Here is a 14,307-nt window from a genome sequence, read left to right on the forward strand (position 1 = left end):
TCTCTTAGCAGCCATTAGCCGTCTTCTAGCTTCTTGTCGCTGTCTGTCGGGTAGGTCCAGAGATTTTTCTCTCGTGATAGGGAATTTTCCTTTTGGGGGCTTCTTTGGTACAGGAGGAGGAACCTTTCTTTCTTCCTGCAACAGGGTATTAAAACTGAGGGTGAACTACGTGCGGAAGGTACCATCAGCAGAGCATGCACATCGAAGACATGAAATGCAAAATACTGGTGACACCCATCAAGCATGCTCAATTTGTGCTCTCCAATCAGCTGACTAATGGATTACACAAATAGCTATCCACGCTAGGGACTCTGAGAAAACCCTCTTGCTTCAGCAACCATTATGAATTCTGCAGTCCTGTGACGTAAAAATGACTACGCTTCCTTCTACAGTCTTTGCAGGTACCCTGCACATGCAATCTGTGTACCTTGCCTTCATATGAATTTGTTTAATTTTAGCTGACACATTATAACATCCATTATAAACAGAAACACACACTGGCTCTCCAATAAGAATTCAGCACATCTGTGTGGTCTGATCAAGTGAAAAGTCTGTCTAAGATTAGCAGGACAGGATTTTTTAATTAAATTAATCATACTGAGTTTAGCCTCAGCTGGGTATGAGATAGCAGCTGTGTATACATGTCTATTAGTTTAGTCTCCTCTATGAATTGCTAAATGGAAACATGCAAGCACCAACCAGAGAGAGAACATAGGGCTAATTGTTCTGCTTGCCAGCCTGGATCATTTTAAAGAGAATTATATTGAAGAATTATCAAATTATAAAGTGAGAGTCAGTAGATTTTGGTACCAAAGCAGCTGTAAATTGCTCTGCAGGTTTTAAATCAAGAATTGTTTTGAAGTATGAAATTGATATTTTGCTCCATTTAGAGGCTGTGAAATTTCATATAAGGGCCTTAAGATATTGCAGAATCACAGAATCATACGATAGTTTAGGTTGGAAGGGATCTCTGGAGGGGATCCGATATAACCCCCACTTAAAAATAGATGCAACTTGGAAGTTAAAGCAGGCTTTTCAACATCTTATTTAATATCGGACTGGATAGCCCCAAAGACAGAGATTCCACAACTTCATACATATACAAAGGTTTGATTGATACAAATTCACAGGTACAAAGGATCAATCTTTCTGCTATATCACTCTTAAAATAATAGAAATAGTCCAGAGTATGGGCTGTTCCTTATGGAGAACACAGTTAATTTGAAGCACAGCAGGATTCAAATAATACAAAAATTGAACTGATGTGCCTATGGTTTACAGACTCTACATTTTTGGGTTTTTTTAAAATGAATTCTGAGTCTATTACCAAAATGCGTTAGCCAAGACTATATAACTAAAGTTATGTAGGAACATAGTCCCACATTCTCAGCTCAACAGGAACAGTGCAGCAGCCTAAGATGCTGTTCCCCATGACAGCCAGCTCTTCCAGTCTTTATTTTTCTCTATTTCCTGTTTACAGCCAGGAACATAAGGGTTCCGTTCCTGTTGTCCCATCTTTTTTTGTTGTTTTTTTTTTTTTTCATTTTTAGTTATTTCCCTCTTAGGAACATCACTGTTGCTGTCACTATAATAATTTCTTACTTCCAGTTGTCACTAGTAAGCAAGAATTGCAAACTCACCATCCACCAACCAGTTGGCTGAAAATTAAAATCCAAGAGGAGCATGAAGAAATGAAAGAGTTGTCAAAATGCCTCCTAATTCCTCCCAAACCAAACAAGTATTCACCTGAGGCCAACAGTACTGACTCAAACCAAATGCTGTCTTCATCTGACTGATAAAATAATCAGCAAGAATAGTGGGATAATCAAGGTGAGGGATGGAGCTCTAGAAAGGGGAAAGGCAGTTTCAGAATTATGTTGCTTTTGTGGGCAATTTGCCACCTTTGGTTTGTAAGCATCGTGGCTGGGGTGTCTCCCAGGCGGTGGAGTTGCAGGGCAGAGGTGCAGGCATTTTGCCAGAAGTACTCTTTGTCCCCCAAACTTTCATGGGGCCAAGCATTAGTGACCCACACAATGTTTTGCCACATGCTTTTATCTCACTCCTAGTATCAGTTGTGTCGTACAGGCAGGATTAAACACCGCAGTGCTCAGGTTTGAGCTTCCCCAAATGTGGCAGAGTGCTGAGTTTACCTTGACTGAATTCTCGGGCTATTGTCCTCAGTCTGAATTAATCAGAACATACTTCAGTTCTAGCCTTTAGAATGCAAATCCAAATAGTTTGAACAAAAGTGTTGTAACTTAGAAAAATTAATTTTATTTGTTATACAGTTCAGCTCAATACTGTTAACAGGAAAAAAAAAATCCTCACATCTGATGAAGGTTTCTGTGTATAAATTGGGCCATGCCAATTAGACATTTTCTAGGGTTAGAAACCTATCGTGTTTTACTATTGTATTTAACACAAGGAGACTGCAGGACTATAAATGGGGACTAAATGGTATTGTCCATGGTCTGCTTACCTTCCTTTCAGGTGATTCTATTATTTTCCAGTCATTGAGTTTCAACTGGTGCAGTTCATCAAATTTCATGCTGACATCTTCAATTGAGAGCTGCAATAAGTCCCAGAAACCTGCTAGGTCCTGGGAAGTTGGTCTCGGCATGGCACTCGGGTCCTGTCATGCACAAAGGAGAGAATACAAATAGACCAGGAGGCTTTAAACAACGTGCTTTGAGGCAGGAAAGGCATCACGCCAGATGACATTGCTGCAGGGCTGCTCAGTGCTAAGGCTACAAGCGCTTCACAGCTGGGAGCCGTCACCGGAAGGTTGTGCCTCCTACACAACCCAAACATGAATGAGTTGGATGTCATCCACGAGCCTTCCTGAATCCATGTGGCACAGGAAGTTCCTTAGCACCATATACTGTGCTGACCTGCGTTTCTAAAAAGGAACAAGCTGAGAGCCTCTGCCTGGGAAAGGGAATGTGGTTCATGCTCTAGCTAGCCTGAAGTCCTTCTGGTTAAGCATTACCTTCATGATAGCTGATTAGAAGACAAAACACCACCATGAAGAAGTTTCTGAATTTATGCTGAAGTTATGTTGAATTCGATGTTTACATTGTCTTGCATTTTCAAATGTGTAAAAGGTGTAAAATTTTGATGGGGGTATTAGGATTTTGTTCTCCAGGGGGTCGAATCATGCTCAGGAACTGGAAAGGCACCATCCCCAAGTATTGCAATTAAGTGGCGCTATGTGCATAACACTTAATGGTGCAAACATTTGCTGTAACAATTAGCAAGATGACCCTTAATTTGACTATCAACATGGTGTCTTGTGCTAGATAAAAATTACATTAAAAGGTAGCATACAGACTCTTAACCCTATGTTCTATGTGCATTGGTACTAGTTCAATAAGACAGGCTTGCCACTTCAATGAAATAGGGTTTAATTGATAAACATCTCTGCGAAGATAATGGAGAAATGTCTCTTCCCTTCTGGGGCATGAGGAAGCAGTAAGATCATCTGCACATGGAGCTGGGAGAGACGGAGTTGAAACCAGGCCAAACAGACTCTGGATCTCTCCCTTCCTGGGCAAAAGATGTAATGACTAGTTGACTATGTTAGAAACACTGGTGTTATTGCTGAAGCAAGACTCTGTGCCCCACCTTTCACAAATCTAGTGGACAAAGACATTTTTCGTATTGAACACAACCTCACATAGTTGCCTAAAAACTGGGAGGTAAGTCAGCATTTCTATTGAATTCCTCCCTTGAATTGCACATTTCTAGGGGTCTTACACCAGGAATTGCTACTCAGACTTGGGTTTGCAGATGCCACTGTGGGACCTGAGTGCCTGGAGCTGGGCATGACAGCATGCAGTGACACCACTATCTAAACCCCTTTGGCAATCCTGGCCGAGAACCAGCCTAAAAGCCTAGCCACTTCAAAGCCTTCTTGACTAGAAGAAAGTCTCCTTTTCATAGGAAGTTTCAGGGACTTAACAGAACTGGCCACATAGATTATAATGGACTTCTGGGGAACATGATACAACTCCAGATTAGTGTTCACTGAAAACAACTTGATTGGGTAGATCCCAGTTTACTCCAAAACCATTTACAATTTATGTCAGTGGTATTAGTTACTCTAGAGAGTTCAATATCTCAGGCTTCAGGAACCAGCTCCCTGTGTGAAATTTGTTAGGACAGTCCCACAGCAATATATCTTATATTGCAATCTGTTCTCTCCAGCCTGGTGTCCTCAGTTCCTTTCCCCAGTTTCCTCTAAATACCCATAAAATGATGCCACTCATAGAAATGCCATTGCCTTCTGAATCAAGGCTAATCACTCTTCTATACCTTAGTGTGCCCCACTGCTCATCGTGTTTGAGAAGATCGCAGCCTCCAGCGCGGCCGCTGGCAGAGGAGTGTGCGGTGCATTGACTGGGCACAAGAGGGCTGCCTCCTGCCGCTATCGCTTATGGATTCACAGTCCACAGATAAATGCTGGCACGAATAATAATATTACAGCTAACTAAGTTTTGAAAAGATTGGCTTAAACCTGCTTCTTCTCAGAAGCTGCTCATTTATTTGTATCTTACTTGGAATTCGGCTTTGCAGCTCTCCTTCTGAAGTAAGCCTAGAGCAAGCAAAAAGTACCTAGCTGGTGCTCGAGCCGCTCTGTTTTTGCCTGCAACCATGACATATTGAGCGATGATCTCACGAGCTGAGTAGGATCTGTGCTGACTCGAGAGTATGGAGGAGGACACTTCAAAGAAAAACCAGGCTGTTACAAGAGATAATGTGAATAATGCAGGAGGGAGTAGTTATTAATCAGTGATGTTTTTTTTTTTTCTAGCAATTAGTGGCAACAGTACAGTGTAGGAGATAGCCAGGCAGATTCTTAAAAAACCTTCATCCCTAAGTGAGAGTCTTTGGTAAGATAACTTAACCCAGAGCATAATCAAATGTGTCCCTTGAAGTTCCCATCACCCGTTAGAAAAGTCCATAGGCGATGGGGGAGTTTCCTGGTTAAATTCCAGTTTGAGAAATTATATTCCTCTTCCTCAACCTTTGCTGCATTTTGAATTGGAAGAACTAAACGCCATTGTTCTTTGGCCTACGTTTATGCTTATTGTTGTTGAACACTGTTAGAGAAACGTGTGTGGTAGCCCTCTAAGTGCTAGATGTTTTTGAGTGGGGGAATGCACTAACTGGCTGCTATCAGGCAGCGTTCCCATGGGGCACTGAGATGGTGCCTTAGGAGCATAAGGAAAGCCTGCTGTGGATACGGACCAAGTGACTATTTAACAACAAGCTCTGTCATTAGGCATAGGAAGAAAAGCCTCAAAACATGAATGAGCTAAAAGTCCGGTTCTGCGGTTGCTGCTTTCTGCAGAGCCCATTGCTGATTTAATGAAGCTGAACAATATTCAGAGCCTAAATCTTCAGATAAAGCTGCTGTTATGGAGTTCAAAGGTTTGTTATCCAAATAAGAAGACAAATAAAATCTTGCCAGTTTTTTGGTCACATTGTCTGCAAAGCTGTGGATTTCTCCTTGTGCTCCTATTGCTTTTGCAGTAATGAATTGTTCGCACTTCCAAATAGCTGACGGCTGTGCTGAGCAGGAGCTGCGCTTGTTATTACAGTAATGCTCTCGAGCACAAGTGCTGGACCCACTTGAAGATAAATGAAGTGGAGTGGAGGTTAGGCTCTCCAGACCTTAGTTTGCATAGCTTAATCAATCAGGTAATGGAGGGCACTTTGAAATTTGTAGTGAGAAACTTCTGGACATTGATGAAGTTTTCCTTCTTTTACTATGAAGTAAAAGACTAGATAGGGAGTGCACATGATGTATTTGATATTACAAACGTGGTCGTCTCCTGCTTGCCTGACTTTGCATATTTCCTCTGTCATTCTGTAACAGCTATTAAAATTCTTGTTTTGACAGAGTCTTTGAAGTGGATAATTGGATCCTTTCCTAATGAGGACCGTATATCTTATCATTTTCTATCAGAAGGTAGGACATTTTTGGCATTACTTTCTCGGTAATATTTGACTACGATTTCAGGAATTCTGGATGTTTAAGGATGGAAAGGAGCAAGTAGGTCTCTGCAGAATGAATGTTTTGCCTTAAGAAGTTATGTGGCAAATACCAACAAGTAGAGAAATGTATCTAACCAGACATACAGGTCATGTCTGCTGTCATGCACGCAACAGAATTCAGCACTTTTAATATATGAGGTGCAAGGGCAGTCAAAAGGTGAAAGTTAGACTTGAAAATCAAGTGAGCTGAAGAAAGTAGGTGCTCTACCACCAGCCATAGCTCAAAGAATTATGTTCTTCTGTTGATTAGTATCATCTTGCCACAACGTTTATATCACTGGTGGCTGCTGTCATATTAATGAAGATAACATTTAGAATTGAATTCGTCTCTAATGAACTTCCAGAACAATAGCAGTAACTCTCACAAGTAATATACTGCATCTGTTCCTTTAGCCCTAGGACATCTTATATGTAATTGGCAATGCAAATTATTAAACCCAATTTTATGAACATTATGTATATTCCCATTCCCAAGATCAGTCCTATTTTCAGGCAGGTAGAAAGCTGGATCACGTATTCTCCACTACTCTGCTATTTTACTATTCTCCACTTACTGTAATGTGAAAATTTTCTCCTTTCTTACCAGAAATACAGTTACTATTTTAGGATGTTACAAGAATAAGCCATCATATTATGTCTCAGAAAACTTGCATTTGTTTCCTTCTGGTTTTGGTTTTTTTTTATTTTAATAAAGACAGCAAAAAAAAAAAAAAAAAAGAAAAGACAAAACACAGCCAGACTGAAATTACTGAAATTACATGTTTGCTTTGACAAAAAAATGTACTAACACCATACTTAAGGATCAAGTTAAAAAAAAACCAAAACCAAACAACAAAGAAAAAGAAGAGCTGTAAGACAAAATGTGAGACATGAAAGTGACATTTTAGAATGCTGCTGTTTGGGTAAGCTACACTTGGTTTTTTGTTGCCTTTGAAGGAAAAGTATTAAATAATAAAATTTAAAGTTATGTTTTGCACAAATAGCCTTAAACTCTTCAAGAATGGCCAGACATGGTGACTTACCAGATTTTGCTGACAAAGCCAATAAAATTGCTGGAATTTCTGAGACATGAGGAGCTGAGCACTTCCAACAGCACTTCGGATCTTACCTAGGACTAAGCATACAGACAGGTTATTACCAATAGATGTCTTTTGGCAGTAAATACAAAATAAAGCTAAAGAAACATGTAGCCGAAATGACTGTTTATTTTACATGGGAAGTAAATATTTGGTTTTACTGCTTGTGATTATATACATAAAATATTTTTGAAAAAGATGGAGACATAGGAAAGCTCTGTGGCACCTTACACTTTGGCAATAAGAAATGATATATTAATAACTCAGAACAAGTAAGATTATTTGCTTAAGGAACTAGAAGAAAACTAAGAAATATAGACAGCTTCCTGAAGTGGGCATTACAGTGATGGTTTTGGCTGGGATAGAGTTAATTTTCTTCACAGAAGCTGGTATGGGGCTGTGTTTTGTATCTGTGCTGGAAACAGTGTTGATAACACAGGAATGTTTGCATTACTGCTGAGCAGGGCTTGCACAGAGTCAAGGCCTTTTCTGCTGCTCACCCCACCCCACCAGCGAGGAGACTGAGGGCGCACAAGAATTTGGGAGGGGGCACAGCTGGGACAGCTGAGCCCAACTGACCCAAGGGGTATCCCAGACCATATGACATCATGCTCAGCACACAAAGCTCAGGGAAGAAGAAAGAAGGGGGGACATTCGGAGTGATGGCATTTGTCTTCTGAAATCACTCTTACCCGTGATGGGGCCCTGCTTTCCTGGAGATGGCTGAACACCTGCCTGCCAATGGGAAGTAGGGAATGAATTCCTTGCTTTGCTTTGCTTGCATGTGCAGCTTTTGCTTTACCTATTAAACTGTCTTTATCTCAACCCATGAGTTTTCTCATTTTTACCCTTTTGATTCTCTCCCCCATCCCACTGAGGGTGAGCGAGTGGCTGCGTGGTGCTTAGTTGCTGGGTGGTGTTAAACCATGGCAGCACACATGCGTATGTTTTTGAGAACAAGAACCAGTTAGATGCCTGTTCCCTCTGACGTCAAAGGGAGCTTTACATGTACCTTGGGTAATATCTTCTGGTTCTGCAATCACTAATGACTTCACTCAGTTGTGTGGATGATCCCTCTTTATCTTGTCTGTTCTGGGGGTAAGATTAATACATTAAATTATAACGTAAGATACTCCTACCATAAGGATGAGATCCTCAGAGGAATCATGTCTCTGAGACATGTCTTGGCACCTCCATTAGGAGTTACAGGTTGCCTACCCAGGAAAATACACAAAGACCTAAGCACAGGAGTTTCAGACAAAGTGGGACACAGGTGGGTGCTCCAGGACTTTGCTGAATCATGATCAGCCCCATGTTTCATTGGGCTTTCCCCAGGGTACTTAGTCAGGGTACTTAGCATTTACAGTGTGCATAAGCATAGGGGAAAGGGACCGAATTCATTTTACTTGACTTTGCTTCCAAGAGTCATCTGTCTAAATCAAAATTTCTGGATGCGCTATAATCAGTAATCTGAGCTCATCAGCTCAGCCATGTTAGGCACTTATTTTTAGATGAGCTGAATCTCTTCCTGGAGATGCCTATTTCTTTCTGTTGAGTGGAGTGCCTAAGGGGACTGGCTTATCCCTAGAAAACAAACTCCTCCTGGACTCCCACACTTGCTGGGATAAATACCATGCTTTGGTAGGTAGCAATATACTTTCCTACACCTCCTTCCTACACATCCTTTCCTCCACTTCCTTTCTTCCACATCCATCTCTACGCTGAAAAAGCAACACTTTAAAAAGCATTATAAGCTGGCATTTCAATGGAAGATTGATTTTATCTGGAGAATTTCCAGATCTTTAAATAATGTTTAGAGTAAAGATAGAAAGAGGCACTGGTAGGGGTGAGGCAGGAATTACTCTGACATCTTTTAATTCAATTTGAGGAAACCAAATTGATAATTCAAGCAGGATGCAGAGGGTGGAATGAAGCTACAATAGCACAGCAGAACTAATCTGCAGCCTGTGATATAGGAAACATTAAACTCTGGCAGGGCTTAGCATTTTGTTGTTATTGAGAATCAGTATAGGAGGGAACTGAGCGGCATGTGAAAGCAGCATTTTGGTAGCAGGCATCGCATTTTAATTCTGCTTGCTCGAGACCACTGAAACATATGCTTAACCACAAGTGGCAGCAAGAGATGCTTTGGAAGTTTTAGGCTCCAGTTCTGTGGAAACATACAAACTCTGTAACTTTATAAGCATGTGTTAATAATATGTAGAACTGTGGTTCTCAAACTCTATTCCATTTTCTGTTAGACAAGCAGTACAGCTGCACCGTAACACTAAAATAAACAGCGACATGCATATTCATCATCAGTCCCATGTGGTGCCCATTTGTGAAAGGGTTAAGTGGTTCAGGGCTGCGTGAGTAATTCACTGGGGTTTTGTTTTTGTTTGGTTGTCCAAGTGAAAAAAAGCATTCTAATTGGTGTGGGGTTTTTGATCACCAAACCCCCCACTTTTCTCTGCAGAATTATTGGCATATGGAAAGCCATGTTTTGGGTGTTAAAACAGGAACAAACATACAAAAACCTAAATAAAAAAGAAAAGCTTAATTTGATCTGGAACAAATTACTTTGATTTAAATTTCAGGATTTTTAAGAGGCAAAGACTTAAGTGACAAACAGCCTTGTATCCTCCTTTTCCCTTGGTGCTCTGTAGCTGAGGTCAAAAGGCGAACTCCCAGTGTGGGGTCAGAGCCCCTTCTTTGCCAGGAGGGGGAATTTTGCTGTAGCAGGTCCCTGACGTCGCCTATTCTGGCCTACGTTCAACTATTCACTGGGCAGAAAGGGATTGAGCATGATTCTGTAGGCTGATGGGTGTAGTGCTTGTCTCATAGTGAGTGAAGTTCAGTTCTAGTTTCCTCTGCTGAATTTTATAGTTCATAGCTCAAATACATAGCTTGAGGAAGGGACATCGGTTTTGCCCTGCTGCAGGAATGTATATCTTGACCGAATCTATATATGACTGACAATTTCTAGTGAATCTCACAGTTACCCCAAAGCCCATATTAAATAAACATTTGTTTTATCTTCCTTATCCTGAAGGATCACGTCAACAAGCATCAGTGACTCAAAGCCCAGTCGGACCAGACAAGACTTAGGCACTGGCAATGCAGCACTCTGGTGCGATACACGCCCATTGGGGCTGTAAGACGGTGGTTCTGAGCTACGTGCATGTGACACCAAGTCACAGTGGTGAATACACATCTATAATCACTGCCTTACCATCTACTAAAGGTCTAACTCTATGTCCATTTCGAGAAGTAAATCAGACATAATAAAACATAGAAGTTAGAAGCTCTCATATTCATGCTACTCTGCTTTGCTGTAATTAAATTAAAGTATTAAAACACTTCAATTCATAATCTTTAGCACAATATTAATAGACAGCCAGAGCCTTGTTATTAATTTCATGCATTGGGGAATTATTCTGATGAGTGCAGATTGATTATCTCCATGAAAGAATGATGAATGTTAGAGTCTGGAGAGATTGAGATGTTTGGTGATGCCTAGAAGATTTTGCTTGTAAATAAATGATGATAAAATCTATCAACACATATAAATATATATAATTTTCATATAATCCATATACCTCCCTCCATTAAGATAATCTTATATTTACTTGAATGTCAGGAAAGAGCCACACAACCTTAATTCTGCTCCTTGAAGCATATGAAACACTCCAAGGAAGACACACAAAGACCTGACCATGACTTCAGTAGAAGCAGACTCAGGATTCATACCCTGGATAGAGATGGCGTAAGTAAGTTGCCTGTATACAACACGCACAGTTAACACAAAGGTGCCATTTCCTCTGCCATAAGCACATTACAAAATCGCAAGCAGTGTGTCGGATTGCTTCAGAAATGCTACAAAATCTTGTAATTGAAACGGGTTTCATATCACAGAGGTAGAGGGGGAAAAGTTAGACCTATATTGATGAAACCAAGTTTATAGTCTGATGCTGTAACTCTATCCTTGACAGGTTAAAAGCTTTGCTCAATTGTGTCACTGCTGCACCAGCAATGAGAAACTACTAACAATCAATCTGCTTCTGGCATTCACTGCTGTTTATTTAAATGATGTGTTTTAATTTAAATTTTCATTCCATTTGACTGTTCCATTTTTTTTTTCTATACTCATAAATAAATTGTTCCACACAAGCTGAGAAAATATGCTTGGAAAAAAACTTCAAACTGGCATTAAGTTCATCATCCTAACTCAAGGGAGGGCATAACGTTTGTCTAATCTCTAAACCTAAATTAGTAATCTTCAGAAATATATGTCTTTTTCACTAGCAACAAAGCAGGTAGGTGTAACAATAAATGTATAATGTTCATAGTGAGATGACAGCTTAGGACAGCACAGCTACCAGTTGGCAGTGCTCTGGGGGGTAGGCAGGGCAATGGGATCCTTGTGCACGAAGTGGTACTTGGTGCAAATTCACTTTTTATCTAAATGGAGCTGAATCCAAAGAGGAGAAAATTTGAGCAGAGTAATACAAACGATAGGAGCACTTCTCAGATTCCACACTATGGCACTGTCTTTTACGGACTTTAAAGACTGTTTCAGGGCAATTAAGACATTCTGTAGTCATTTGCAACACTCCAAATGTAAATTTCAACAGTTCCTGAAGGTTAAGTTTGTGAAAAGCATTAGGAAATTATGTCAGTAATTTCTCTTTGGTTAAAGGATAACCTATGTTTGGTCAAACACCTATAAAAGCTTTTATGGATGATTAATTGATGAATATACTAAAATAAATTGGTTGTGAGGGTTTGTTTGGTTTTTTTTTTTCTTTTTTTCAAAGTATGGGAGATTTAACTCTATGTTTTCTGTTGCTATTTGGCTCTGTTACTAAAGCTCTTGCAGTACTGTGGAAATATCATCCAGAGGATCAGCAAGGAAAAATCCAGCATCCGTGGAATGAAGGGGTAAGCCTTTTTTACAACTAGAGATCACTTTACTGTGCCAGCAGAGCTCCTAACCACGCTGCAGAAGATACCAGAAAAACAACCTTTCTGCTGGCATAGTTTATACTAGAGTTAATTTTTTTGAACCTCTCAGGATTTTTATCTAAGAGTAAACTCTGTATGGCTGTTCTCCATTTGCCTTGTGTACTGAAATATTTCAGTGGCCAAGCATGTGGCATTCAGAAGCCCAGGATGTCTCCTGCTTCCCTCTGCCAGACCTTGCCTTCAAGCTGCAGGCAGGGACTGCGGCTCCCCTGCTCCCCCCCTCCCTGCACCACCAGTCCCCCTGCTCCCATCACAGAGCTCGCAGGCGGCAGAGTTCTGGCCCTCTTGGTCTTCAATAGCTTTGTGACAATTGAGAGCGTTTTTCTTGTCAACACCTACACACCAGTAATAGCCAAACACAATTTTCAGGGTGTAAAACTGAAACTCCAGTCAGCACCCTTGAGAAACACATATCTTTGCTTGAAGGCACCCTGCTAGTGCAAATGATCAGATGACTTACCCTGGGAACAGTTACAGCCACATATACACTTTTTATATATAGCTATATAAGTTATAATAAACACTGAGAACACAAATAACTGCCCCACAAACAATATATGAACTTTGCAGAGACTCCAAAATACAATTCATGGCAACTGACCAAATTAACAAATTCTGTGAAAAGAAAAAGAGAGAGGTTATTTTTTCTGCAATTATTATCTTCTTCTTTTCTAAGACCTGATGAGTGAAGTTCTTAAAACAACATTACGGGAGAAAAGCTACAGTGAAAGAAAAAATCAATACAGCAATCAGACAGCTTTCTCTGATCTCAGAGCTATTGTGCTAATGCAGAAAATGGAATTGTTTTCTAAAATGCAATTCTATTTTAACTCTTCCTGTGATTAAAACAAAATAGAAATGGTATCATAATAACAGCCTTCTCCTATGAGATGCAAAGCTATATTTGGTCTTCAGGTACAATTAATATACCCAGGCCAAAAATAAATGATTCAGCATTAACAGTGACAGTTTGAATGTGCAAACTTTGCCGTGAAATGTTTTGGGAATAGTAGCTCCTGCTGGAAGATGGAAAAACATCCAGTTGCTTCTGGCTCCCCCGTTTGTGTGTATTTTCCTCAGGGAACTGCCAAATGCTTAAATATGTCAAGATACATTTGATGCTGGGATATCATTAAACTTTAGTTCTTGTGGATACATACCTTTCGACCTCCACAGCTCAAACTGGGGATACAACATGTGTCAAAGACTCAACAGGAAAAAAAATATTCACACTGAAATTTTAAAATGCTGTGAGCTCATTCCCTCGGTGAAAATAATTCTTTGATAACTTCCTTTTACTTGATGTAAGCTATTTTAGGTGAAGGGATACAATTTGGAATGTAATTTGGAAATTATTTGAGGAAGATCTTGAAATGAGTCACATAAAATAGAAAATCAGAAGTCTGGGTCTCAGTTCTGACAATCAGCTGAAGTCAAACATCTGATTTTGCATACGCTATGTAGACTGTGTAGATAAGCATTTCTCTAACCTATTAGGGAGGTCAAAATGTTCCCTCAGACACAATTAACCACTTCAGTTAGTTTAAAAAGGGGATTTCAAGGGTTGGTTTCAGTTGTGTTTTATCAGGGAATTGCTCTTTCTTTTTTCTTACAGAGTAGTCACTCTGCAAACGGCGAAACACAAAATCCTGACACTCTCTTATGTTTACTGACTGAGATGTTCTAGGTTAAAAGGGTGTCACTAACTCTGAATATTAATAAAAATTTTGTCCAATTTGTCTTCATGTCCTCTGTACGATTTACTGAAAACTATCTTCCTAATTGCCGTTTCCCCATGCAGCAAGGTGTTCCAGAGTATTTCTGGAGTGCAAGAGCACAGCTTCACATGGTGGGAGGGAGGGTGGTTCTGCACCTGGGAATGGGTCATCAGCTAAAATCAGCTCCTTGAAGTTTTCCTAATGTGATACACAAGCAGCTTCATATCCCAGAGAATAACACCACTAACTCCCTATCTGTGTCTCCAAGTGAGGAAGGAGTACTGACGTGAGAGTATTTCCACTGCTCATTTCATGCAGTTGCAGATTTGCTTAGGGCTGTGCATGAGGAAGAGCTTGCAGAGACAGGAGGGAGAAAAAGCCCACCACTTGCCTGCAGACTTCTCACTGGCCTCCTAGGGAAAGGGGAG

The 14,307-nt window shown here is 40.3% G+C and overlaps 1 protein-coding gene across 1 annotated transcript in view; it reads right to left on the bottom strand.

Annotated features, from left to right (window-relative positions):
* The window catches only part of DLGAP2 (DLG associated protein 2), an 88,401-nt gene that overhangs the window by 969 nt on the left and 73,125 nt on the right, over positions 1 to 14,307 (bottom strand). Inside the window, exons 8-10 of the mRNA XM_035889903.1 lie at positions 7,083 to 7,174; positions 2,480 to 2,632; positions 14 to 135 (exon numbers count right to left, since the gene is read on the bottom strand). Coding sequence (XP_035745796.1) covers positions 14 to 135; positions 2,480 to 2,632; positions 7,083 to 7,174 — 367 coding nt within the window. The remainder of the gene's footprint in view (positions 1 to 13; positions 136 to 2,479; positions 2,633 to 7,082; positions 7,175 to 14,307) is intronic.

This window comes from Egretta garzetta, unplaced genomic scaffold (genome assembly GCF_000687185.1).
Source record: "Egretta garzetta isolate BGI_Z169 unplaced genomic scaffold, ASM68718v1 scaffold62, whole genome shotgun sequence".
Classification (NCBI taxonomy): Eukaryota; Metazoa; Chordata; class Aves; order Pelecaniformes; family Ardeidae; genus Egretta; species Egretta garzetta.